Source organism: Ranitomeya variabilis, chromosome 7 (genome assembly GCF_051348905.1).
Source record: "Ranitomeya variabilis isolate aRanVar5 chromosome 7, aRanVar5.hap1, whole genome shotgun sequence".
Lineage (NCBI taxonomy): Eukaryota > Metazoa > Chordata > Amphibia > Anura > Dendrobatidae > Ranitomeya > Ranitomeya variabilis.
The window spans coordinates 10,691,463-10,703,859 of NC_135238.1; the positions used below are offsets into that span (position 1 = coordinate 10,691,463).

Sequence of the window (12,397 nt, forward strand, 5' to 3'; positions counted from 1 at the left end):
AATGAGATATTGTCAGTTTTCTTTTCATCACCTTGGAGACCGACCACCGCTGCCATCTAGCTTGTAAGCGATGTGATGAAGCTGGCCGGGATTAGGAGGCAGTGATCCTGGCAGCTTCAACACAGTGCTTACAAGCTGAACAGAAAGAGCTGGTAAGCACACATTAGTGCAAAACGGCCGTCATCCAGTACAGCTCCTCTTTGAACTCCTGCCTTTGCTTTCTGCGAATCCAAATAAAAAGACATTTTATGGGACGGTGAGTGCCACTCTCTTCTTGATTTTGTAGACTTGAATATTGCTTTGGCTTTTTTTTTTAAGTGTGGCACCCGGGATCCCTGAGTCGGTGCTGAGTTGTCCTGGAATGGCACAGCGGTGCCGGCCACCTGTGTTCACTTTCAGCATTTATTCATATATTAACATATTATCTGATATATTGTGTCTCGCCCCACTCACCGTACTGCCCTGCTCTGTATCCACCTCCTGCTTCGTCTCGTCACACTGACTCTCATTGGTTACCCTTTCTTCTTTTATATATTTCACATCTAAAATACACAACACAGAATTGGTTACAATTTTTTTTTTCGTCTCTCTTGACAACCCAACACACCTGTATATCTGATGGACAAAACTATCAATTGCAATGTATATGGTGTAAAACATCATCTGCCCTGTAGAGGCGCTGTGGGGGAATTGAGCACTGGCTACAGGTTTAACAGCAAATACCAGGTAACTGCTGGTGGTCTCAATGATCAGTCACTTATCAGGGACAATACATGGACCCAACATTCATTCTCAAAATTCGAAATTCCCGGGTAAAATCTGTATTCCGTGAAGATCGATTGTTACTTTACTGAGATATTAGATGGCAGTTGGTGCTAATAAGATTCTATGCAGTGGGGAGGAGCTCTGCCTTTAGCTCCTCCCACTTCCTTCCCGCTACATAAGATCTGATCAGCACTAACTTTCATCTCCGATCTCAGTGATTTACCAATCGGTCTTCACTGAATACAGATTTTACCCTTGAATTAACAATTCTGAAAATGAAAGATCAGTCCTGGCCGAGAAAGAAGCATTTTTATCTGTTAAGATTTATGATAATGCAGTGTTCCCCAACTCTGGTCCTCAAGAACCAACAACAGGTCATGTTTTCAGGATTTCCTTAGTATTACACAGGTGATAATGGCATCACCTGCAAAGGCAATAATTCCAAACACCTGTGCAATGCTAAGGAAATCCTGAAAACACCACCTGCTGGTGGCTCTCGAGGACCAGAGTTGAGGAACACTGTTATAAGGTTTCTTATTTTCATCTGTGCAAATGATTTATGAAATAAAAATTAAAATGATGGTGTGGAGACATGGGGGTCAGGGGGTGCCCTAGCCCGCTAGCTGAAACCGCATGGACCAGGGCTCATCCCACTGAACCCCCGCTCTCCTTTTACTGTGGACATAATACTCAGACAACACGGTGAGGGTAAAACAGCGTGGCAATACTTTATTGAACCACAACACAGGCAAATAACACATAGAACAGCCTCAGCAAAATACTCAAAATGGTGCAAAATTACAGTCTCACCCTTCCACTGACTCGCTGGGATTAAAACCAGCTGCGACTTCCAGGGCCCATTACCCTCACCTGTGGCACGCACAGAGAGGAAGTAACAACAAGATTTGGAAGCTGACAGTCCATTGCGGTACGAGGCAAGGTGCCCAGAGGGTCACAACCTGGCTTCTCCGATCATCTCCATGGAGCCAGGTGTTATGATCTGGTGGCCTAAGAGCAGCATGAGACGTACTCTGGAGAAGGTGGTACCTGTACTGACCGCAGACCCTCAACCTAACACCGCAACTAGAAATAGCCGTGTAATGTACCTTGCGCTCCCTAGACATCTCGACACAGCCGGAGGACTAATTACCCCTAGAGATAGAAAAGGGAAAACTATCTTGCCTCAGAGAAAATCCCCAAAAGATAGGCAGCCCCCCACAAATATTGACTGTGAGAGGAGAGGGAAAAAACATACACAGACTGAAATGAGAATTTAGCAAAGGAGGCCACTTCTAGCTAAATAGAAAGGATAGGACAGAGTACTATGCGGTCAGTATTAAAACACTAGAAAATATCCACCACAGAAAATACAAAATCTCCACAGCTAACTAAAGATATGGAGGGTATATCTGCATCTCCAGAGATATCAGCTTGGCAAAACAAATCCTTATACAGACCAAGCTGGACAAGACAAAAACATGGAAAAGAACTGAACAATAAGGCCACAGCATGTGGACAGCAAAAATCAAGGCCAGAACTTATCTTTGTTGAAATGAACTGCAAAGCAGAAGAGACCAGGAAGGGATGTGAATCCTCCAGGAACAATGGACAACTGGCACTGACTAAAGGGTGAAGCAAGACTAAATAGCCCAGTCAAAATTGCAAAAAGTGAACACACCTGATAAATGCTGCGATTCAGAGACAGCAGCGCTACCACTTACAACCACCGGAGGGAGCCCAAGAGCAGAATTCACAACAGCCAGGTGACCGGTGGGTCTCAACCTGGCTTCTCCGAACATCTCCATGGAGCCAGGTGACCAATGGGTCCTATTTTTGGCTTTCACAAATGTAATCATGGGGCTCAGGTGACTGGTGGGTCCAAATCCAGACTACTCCAAATATATCCATGGGTTCAGTGATGGCCAGTGTGGAGCCGATCTGTATTCTTTCAACTGGGGCTGTGGTCCTCTAAGCTGGCATCCTTCAGAATGTCAAATCTGTGTCCCTCGTGATAGAGCCATGATCTGGAAGCTCATGATCTAGCAGCTATCCTGTAGAGCAATGTTTTCCAACTCAGGTCCTTAAGCGCCACCAACAGGTTATGTTTTCAGGATTTCTTTAGTATTGCCAGGTGATGGAATTCTTGCCTGTCCTGGTGATTCAATTATCACCTGGGTAATACCAAGGGAATCCTGAAACCATGACCTGTTGGTGGCTCTTGAGGACTAGAGTTGGGGAACACTGTGTGTAGAGTATTCATGGCTGTGGATTTGCAAAGAGTCTCTGGTTCTTTGGACCTCTTGGATGTATATTGTTACAGAGGCATATTCCCTTTTTATAAGTCACAACTGTTCTACAAGCCATTATTCACAGGTCAATGGGAAGGGATGATAAGTAAGGCTACTTTCACACTAGCGTCGTTTGGCCTCCGTCGCAATGCGTCATTTTGGAGAAAAAACGCATTCTGCAAAAGTGCTTACAGGATGCGTTTTTTCGCCATTGACTTGCATTAGCGACGCATTGCGACGGATTGCCACACGTCGCATCCGTCGTGCGACGGATGCATCGTGTTTTGGCGGACCGTCGGCACAAAAAAACGCTACATGTAACGTTTTTTGTGCCGAGGGTCCGCCATTTCCGACCGCGCATGCGCGGCCGGAACTCTGCCCCCTCCTCCCCGGACCTTACAATGGGGCAGCGGATGCGTTGAAAAACTGCATCCGCTGCCCCCGTTGTGCGGCGCTATCAACGCTAGCGTCGGCACGTCGCATTGCGACGTGCAGTGCACGACGCTAGTGTGAAAGTAGCCTAACTCACACTGTTTGATTATTTAATCACTTTTGCATAGTTTTTAATCCTCTGTTTTGCAAGTCAACAAGCCACAGGACCCACGCCATAATCATTCAACATATCAACATATTAAGCAAGCATCCATTGATCAGTGACCTTGCGCACTTGTTTTTCAAAAATATACCTTACAATAAACTGTATAATAGGTAAATAACAGCTGTTCATCAATTTACAAATATCAATTCAACCTACAAGAAGAGTCAATATAAAGATAACAGTCTACGCCTCCTGGTTTTACTGAAAATAGACATCTGGATAATTAAGATGAAATCCTGTGTCGTCACAGATGGTTAGTCCACATTACACATTAGATGACTATTGACCAAACAACGCTTCAGCTGATCGGTCAGTCATCTCAGCCATCTTTCTCACACGTTCGGCTGAGAACTCTTGTGTTTTCTATAAGAAATCCTCCGACTGTCATGTCACGGCAGTCTAAGGGTATGTGCACACGTTGCGGATTCTCTGCGGATCCACAGCGTTTTTTGCAGTGCAGAAACGCTGCAGATCCGCAATTGATTTACAGTACAATGTAAATCAATGAGAAAAAAAAAATGCTGTGCACACTTTGCGGAAAATCTGCTGCTGAAACGCTGTGGTTTAAAAGAAGTAGCATGTCACTACTTTTTTGTGAATCTGTAGCCTCTTTGTACCCGTTCCATTATAGAGAACCGCAGGAGTAAAAAACGCAGCAAATCCGCAAGAAAACCGCAGCAAAAACGCACAAAAAAACGCTGCGGAACCACACAAAAAACACAGGTGCGTTTTCTGCCAGGAGAGACAGAATCCGCACCAGAAATTCTTAAGCTGAATCCGCAACGTGTGCACATAGCCTAAAACTCGACATGAGTGATCGTCATCTGCCCCGACCATTGCTCAGCCAGTGTCCCCATAACCATTAGAACGTCATCCAGGTCCGTTGATATCGAGCGGTTTGGCCCACAATATAATGTGTATGGGGGTTTTAAACTACACAGTATTAAAATTAGACAGTTTTATCCAACAGCATGAAGCTGGCGTATATTGTAAGACTTGTCAGATCTAAAGGTACCTTCACACTGAGCAACTTTACAATGAGAACGACAACGATCCGTGACGTTGCAGCGTCCTGGTTAGCGATCTCGTTGTGTTTGACACGCAGCAGCGATCTGGATCCTGCTGTGATATCGCTGGTCGGAGCTAGAAGTCCAGAACTTTATTTCGTCGCTGATGACCCGCTGTCATCGCTGGATCGGCGTGTGTGACGCCGATACAGCGATGTGTTCACTTGTAACCAGGGTAAACATTGGGTTACTAAGTGCAGGGCCGCGCTTAGTAACCCGATATTTACCCTGGTTACCATTGTAAAAGTTTAAAAAAAAAACCACTACATACTCACATTCTGATGTCTGTCACGTCCCCTGGCGTCCACAGGGTTAAAACTGCTTTTGGCAAGAGCGCTTGCTAATGCTGTGCTGCTGCCGAGAGCTTCCTGCACTGACTGTGTCAGCGCCGGCCGTAAAGCAGAGCACAGCGGTGACGTCACCGCTCTGCTCTGTGGGAGATGCCGGAGATGTTCGGCGCTGACACAGGATGCAGGAGGAGTGCAGGGAAGCGGACGCCGGACACCGGAATGTGAGTATGTGGTTTTTTTTTACATTTCCAATGGTAACCAGGGTAAACATCGGGTTACTAAGCGTGGCCCTGCGCTTAGTAACCCGATGTTTACCCTGGTTACCCGGGGACTTCGGCATCGTTGGTTGCTGGAGAGCGGTCTGTGTGACAGCTCTCCAGCGACCACACAGCGACTAAACAGCGACGCTGCAGCGATCGGCATCGTTGTCTGTATCGCTGCAGCGTCGCTTAGTGTGAAGGTACCTTAAGTTTGCACTAAGAATTAGACAGTATTGATAAATATGCCTCAATGGCAGGGGTGTCACATACATTCAGCTGAAGCACAGGCACTTGCAAGCACATTATAACAAGAAGGAGCCCAAGATGGGGGCATTATTACTGGAAGGTGCCAGGATGAGTGACATATCAGGAAAAGGCACAGGATGGTAGCCATTATTACTGGAAGGGGCTCAGGATGGGAATATTATACCAGAATGCAGCCCAAGATGGCGACATTATATCAGGAAGGTGCCCAGGATAGTGAACATTATATCAGGAAGGGGCCATTATTACCTAAATGGGCTTAGGATGGGGAAATTATAACAGTAAGGGGCCCAGGATGGGGGACATTATTACTTCAAGGGGCTTAGGATGGGAACATTATACCAGGAAGGGGCATAAGATGAGAGAATCTTTCAGGAAATATCCAATACAGTGGACATTATTACATGGGGGGGTGAACACATGTCATAATAGGATGTAGAATGCTACAAGGGCCCATACATCTGGCCACCGTGCAGGTGGGGGCTCATCGGACTCTAGTTACACCACTGCTCAATGGGTTGTTAGGATACAATAGGAAATCCTTCTACCTGTGTTGAAGCTGTAGGTGACAATTTCAGTCAGACTTTTGTGCATGTTTGCTAGGATCAGATCAGCGTCCATTTCCCTAATAATCGGAGGCTTCTTGTCCTCGTCCTCCTCTTGTTTGCAGGCTGCGGCTTCGCCCGGTGCGGTTTCTTGTTGCAGTATAGATAATGGCTCGGTCATGTGAAGCGTCCTCTTGATATCACTTATTGAGCGGGATCGTTCCTTGTCTTCTTCTTTTAATTTTGAGATGACGTTGGAGTGATATTTTAAGACTTGATTATTCTGCATGCAGACGTCAGATAAGACGTTTTTTTCCAGGGCATGTAGTTGGTCCTGCAGGTTTCTAAAGACGGCGATCACCTGGTTCTCCACTTTGCTGCCTTTTTCTTCTTCTACACCCAGACTCTCCCGAAGACGTTTGATAGTCGTCCTTGTTTCCTTCCTTTCGGAGACCAATGTCTGGAGATTGTTCCTCAGTTCCTCCTTCTTCTTCTTCACAGCCTGGTGCAGAGTGTTTGTGGGGTGTCCTAGGTGCTCGCCCAACAGATGGCAGTCGGAACAGATACAGGCAGAATCCTGCCGGCAGTAATACTCCAGGGGCAGATTGTGGACCGAGCATTTCTGGTTCTCCAGAGAATTTGTTGCATTTACTAACTTGTGTCCCAGCGACTCGTGTGGGGCCAAATGTGCAGGACACAGGGACACTTCACACTGCACGCAGGTCCTAACGGCAGGTGCTGAAGGGTTAACACAGTACGTACAAGGCACCTGAGCTGTTTCCCGCTCACACCTGGGGCGCTCCGCTCCTCTCGGCTTCATCTGCAGGGAAGGTCTCACAGTGAACCGTTTCCCACACTGAGGACATGTATAAAATCGAGACTCGTCCTGCGCGTCCAGATGGTCTTGTATACAGAGCAGACAGAAGACATGTCCACAGGGCAGTGACACCGGCCCAGTGTGAGGTTTTTGGCAGATGTGGCAGCTCCTCTCGTCCTCCAGCACCGCGGCTGCCATTACCTGATCTGTAAATGAAACTGAAAATACTCTTCTGTTCTTCTGACTTCCGCTTCTACTAGTCCACAGCATTTCATCCTCTATATCAGAGGTGTCAAACTGCATTCCTCGAGGGCCGCCAACAGGTCATGTTTTCAGGATTTCCTTGTATTGCACAGGTGATAATTTAATCACCTGCACAGAATGATTCCAGCACCTTGTGGAATGCTAAGGAAATCCTGAAAACATGACCTGGCCCTCGAGGAATGCAGTTTGACACCTCTGCTCTATATAATGCACAGTTCTGTAATATACAGGTGCATCTCACTAAATTAGAATATCCTCTAAAAGTGAATTTATTTCAGTTCTTCAATACAAATAGTGAATCTCCTATATTCTATAGTCATTACACACAGTGATCTATTTCACGTGTTTATTTCTGTTAACGTTGATGATTATGGCTTACAGCCAATGAAAACCCAAAAGTCATTATCTCAGTAAATTAGAATACTTTATAACACCAGCTTGAAAAATCTGAAATGTCGTCCTACTGAATGTATGATCAGTATATGCACACAATACTTGGTCGCGGCTCCTTCTGCATCAATTACTGCATCAATGCGGCGTGTCATGGAGGCGATCAGCCTGTGGCACTGCTGAGGGGTTATGGAAGCCCAGGTTGCTTTGATAGCAGCCTTCAGCTCGTGTGCATTGTGGGGTCTGGTGTCTCATCTTCCTCTTGACAATACTCCATAGATTCTGAGTCACCCGCCAGGGCCGTGGGTACTCGGTACCGGGTCCAGTACTTATAGGGTACGTGTCACGGTGGCGACCCGGTCCGTGGTCCTGGGCGCCCATGTGAAAGGGGGATTGAATAAAGTTTGTTTTCGTGACGCCACCTGTGGTTATCGGTCAGTAGGGACTGACACTGCTTAAAGGGGTCCTCTGGAGGAGATGTTATGGCAGCTAGATGGAATAACTTCCCACAGGTGAAGTGTATCCCCAGGGCTCCCAATGTATAGGTGAAGATGGTGAATGTTGCGATGAAGAACGAGGACACAGGTTTGCAGTCTCTTTACCTGGTTTACTGTAGCTTCAGGCAGCCACAGTCCAGGGCACCAGATCACAGGACAGGCAGAGTCCGGCCGGCTTGGAAGCGAATCCAGAGTCCGCTTCATCAGATGGAGATAAAAGCCTTCCTCTAGCGCGGTGATGTTGTAGTCCCTTACTGCCTATGGCTTCTGATAAGGTCCTCGCAGTTCCTCTCTGTTCCCCATATACAGTGGGGCAAAAAAGTATTTAGTCAGTCAGCAATAGTGCAAGTTCCACCACTTAAAAAGATGAGAGGCGTCTGTAATTTACATCATAGATAGACCTCAACTATGGGAGACAAACTGAGAAAAAAAAATCCAGAAAATCACATTGTCTGTTTTTTTATCATTTTATTTGCATATTATGGTGGAAAATAAGTATTTGGTCAGAAACAAACAATCCAGATTTCTGGCTCTCACAGACCTGTAACTTCTTCTTTAAGAGTCTCCTCTTTCCTCCACTCATTACCTGTAGTAATGGCTCCTGTTTAAACTTGTTATCAGTATAAAAAGACACCTGTGCACACCCTCAAACAGTCTGACTCCAAACTCCACTATGGTGAAGACCAAAGAGCTGTCAAAGGACACCAGAAACAAAATTGGAGCCCTGCACCTGGCTGGGAAGACTGAATCTGCAATAGCCAACCAGCCTGGAGTGAAGAAATCAACAGTGGGAGCAATAATAAGAAAATGGAAGACATACAAGACCACTGATAATCTCCCTCGATCTGCGGCTCCACGCAAAATCCCACCCCGTGGGGTCAGAATGATCACACGAACGGTGAGCAAAAATCCCAGAACCACGTGGTGGGACCTAGTGAATGAACTACAGAGAGCTGGGACCAATGTAACAAGGCCTACCATAAGTAACACACTACGCCACCATGGACTCAGATCCTGCAGTGCCAGACGTGTCCCACTGCTTAAGCCAGTACATGTCCGGGGCCGTCTGAAGTTTGCTAGAGAGCATTTGGATGATCCAGAGGAGTTTTGGGAGAATGTCCTATGGTCTGATGAAACCAAACTGGAACTGTTTGGTAGAAATACAACTTGTCGTGTTTGGAGGAAAAAGAATACTGAGTTGCATCCATCCAACACCATACCTACTGTAAAGCATGGTGGTGGAAACATCATGCTTTGGGGCTGTTTCACTGCAAAGGGGCCAGGATGACTGATCCGGGTACATGAAAGAATGAATGGGGCCATGTATCGTGACATTTTGAGTGCAAACCTCCTTCCATCAGCAAGGGCATTGAAGATGAAACGTGGCTGGGTCTTTCAACATGACAATGATCCAAAGCACACCGCCAGGGCAACGAAGGAGTGGCTTCGTAAGAAGCATTTCAAGGTCCTGGAGTGGCCTAGCCAGTCTCCAGATCTCAACCCTATAGAAAACCTTTGGAGGGAGTTGAAAGCCCGTGTTGCCAAGCGAAAAGCCAAAAACATCACTGCTCTAGAGGAGATCTGCATGGAGGAATGGGCCAACATACCAACAACAGTGTGTGGCAACCTTGTGAAGACTTACAGAAAACGTTTGACCTCTGTCATTGCCAACAAAGGATATATTACAAAGTATTGAGATGAAATTTTGTTTCTGACCAAATACTTATTTTCCACCATAATATGCAAATAAAATGATAAAAAAACCAGACAATGTGATTTTCTGGATTTTTTTTTCTCAGTTTGTCTCCCATAGTTGAGGTCTACCTATGATGTAAATTACAGACGCCTCTCATCTTTTTAAGTGGTGGAACTTGCACTATTGCTGACTGACTAAATACTTTTTTGCCCCACTGTAGGTTAGGACATAACCCGTATGACAGATGAAGCGGGCCTTTTTATAGGGTCTCTATCACGACCCGGGCTCTATATGTATCACAGTGTCTCCTGGGCGTGAAGGCGGACAGGTAACTTGAAGTTCAGCTGTCCTGCCGGTTTCAGCTATACCACTTGGAGTTCAGCACGGCCACGGTCTTCCGACTACCAAAATCTGCGCCAGCTAGGGAGGTAGCCTGCACACTTTCCACAAGCTTGTTCTTTCTCATTCTGTTCTCTTCCTCCAGGAGCTATAATACCTCAGACTACATGGCCCCTTCAGACCTTCTGACACTATGTCTGTCTGCTCTTTTCTCTGTCCTCTGACAGAATCCTCTCTGTCTGCTGTCTGGGACGAACTGAACTTTTTCCCTCCAGACCAGAATGTATTTATAGGGAAGTTCACCCTGAACCAGGTTTAGAGCTCCCGTGTAACGCACGTGCGAGACTGGTTGGCGCGGGCGTGCGGGGGAGTGGCCCCACTGGACCACAGACCGAACTTCCCTGGAAGGGGCGTAACTAAGTAGCTTCCTAGGTGTTTGCTGGAGCCTCTGATGGTGAGGTCAGACTTGTGCAATAGGAAGCTACCAGGTACCACTCCAGGGTGGAGTCGGACTGTGGATGCTGATCCCACCGGGGACAAGACACAGGCAGGCAGGCACAGTTGTGGCACTGGCTGACAGACGTGTTTGGCAGAGGCCCAGACGGGCGGACTGGCTTGACGGAGATACAGGCAGACAGGCGGGCGCGCCTGGCACTCAGGCAGACAGGACTGGTACTCTGGTAGCAACTGGTATTCAGATGGATGTATGAAAACAGGTAAGAACCTGTTCAGACTGGAAAACATAAAGAAACAGGTAGAGACCAGTACGGCAAGTGCAGAATAAAGGTAGAGCAAGAATGGAAGCAAAGCAGAATCACAGGAGGCGGAGTAAGAGCAGGAGATGGAGCCAAGAGTAGAGAAGGAGAAGGCAGAGCTATGAGCAGAGAAGGAGAAGGCAGAGCTATGAGCAGAGAAGGAGAAGGCAGAGCACAGAGTAGAGAAGGAGAAGGCAGAGCACAGAGTAGAGAAGGAGAAGGCAGAGCTATGAGCAGAGAAGGAGAAGGCAGAGCACAGAGTAGAGAAGGAGAAGGCAGAGCACAGAGTAGAGAAGGAGAAGGCAGAGAGTAGAGAAGGAGAAGGCAGAGCCAAGGACAGAGCCGCAGGAGGCGGAGCCAAGAGCCAGAACCGCAGGAGGTAACGCCAAGAGCCAGAGAGTGCAGAACCACAGGTTGTGGCGAGGGAAGCTGAGAGCCACAGAACCACTGATAGTGGCAAGCAGAGCAGAAAGATAAGGCGAAGGTACACACAGCAGAGTGGGAAATGACAAATGGCAAAGAAGGAGCAGGAACCGACACGGATACACAAACAGAACACAGATGAAGGCCTGCAGTATTGCAGCCCTCAGAGACAGGAAACAGACACGACCTGGCAGCTCAATAGCAAATGCTAACTGAGGGGAATAGTTTGCTCAGGCATCCTCCTATGGGTGAGGATGCCTTAAGTATCAGAGGCCTCAAGGCTATTGGCCAGGAACACCCCAGGGAGGTGCACACAGTCTCAATAAGAATCCGGAGTGGCTGGCGCCGCCCCCCTATGCACACAGCCAGGAAGTGTACACAGAGCAAGCGGCCATGAAGCACATGGCATGGAGCCGGCAGCAGACAGATCTCACAGCATGGCACTGGGTGAGTGAGTTGATGTAACAGGCAGATGGGGAATGGAAGGCCATGCAGTGATGCCGGCAGGGTTGTTACATCCTGCTTCTGGCCTGGAGTATGAACGTGTTGTGTGAATGTAATTACCTGGTGAAAGATATCCTTCATCGCTTCCAAGCGTGACATCACTCTCCCCGAGAGGAAAGCTATGCTACTGTGATGACCAGGACCCTGGGGCGTCACAATTCTCTATGGGGATAAGGTCAGACGAGTTTGCTGCCAATCAAGCCCAGTGATACTGTTGTTTTTACACCAGGTATTGGTACTTTTGGCAGTGTGGACAGGGGCCAGGTCCTGCTGGAGAATGACATTTCCATCTCCAAAAAGCTTCTCAGCAGAGGGAAGCATGAAGTGCTCTAAAATGTCCTGGTAGACGGCTGCGCTGACTTTGGTCTTGATAAAACACAGTGGACCTACACCAGCAGATGACATGGCTCCCCAAACCATCACTGATGGTGGACACTTCACACTAGACCTTGGAAATCCATGTCCCAGAGTTTGGAGGAAGAGTGGAGAAGCCACAATCCAAGCTGCTGTAGGTCTAGTGTGAAATTTCCACAATCAGTGATGCACTGGGGCCGAGGGTCTGGAGGTTATATAATGAAGGCGAGGGACCTGAGGTTATACACTGGGGGTGAGGGGCCGGAGGTTATATACTGGGG

The 12,397-nt window shown here is 47.4% G+C and overlaps 1 protein-coding gene across 1 annotated transcript in view; it reads right to left on the reverse strand.

Annotated features, from left to right (window-relative positions):
- The window catches only part of LOC143785328 (uncharacterized), a 125,597-nt gene extending 118,400 nt beyond the window's left edge, over positions 1 to 7,197 (reverse strand). Inside the window, exons 1-2 of the mRNA XM_077274079.1 lie at positions 6,081 to 7,197; positions 454 to 542 (exon numbers count right to left, since the gene is read on the reverse strand). Coding sequence (XP_077130194.1) covers positions 454 to 542; positions 6,081 to 7,197 — 1,206 coding nt within the window. The remainder of the gene's footprint in view (positions 1 to 453; positions 543 to 6,080) is intronic.
- Positions 7,198 to 12,397: the final 5,200 nt, after the last annotated feature.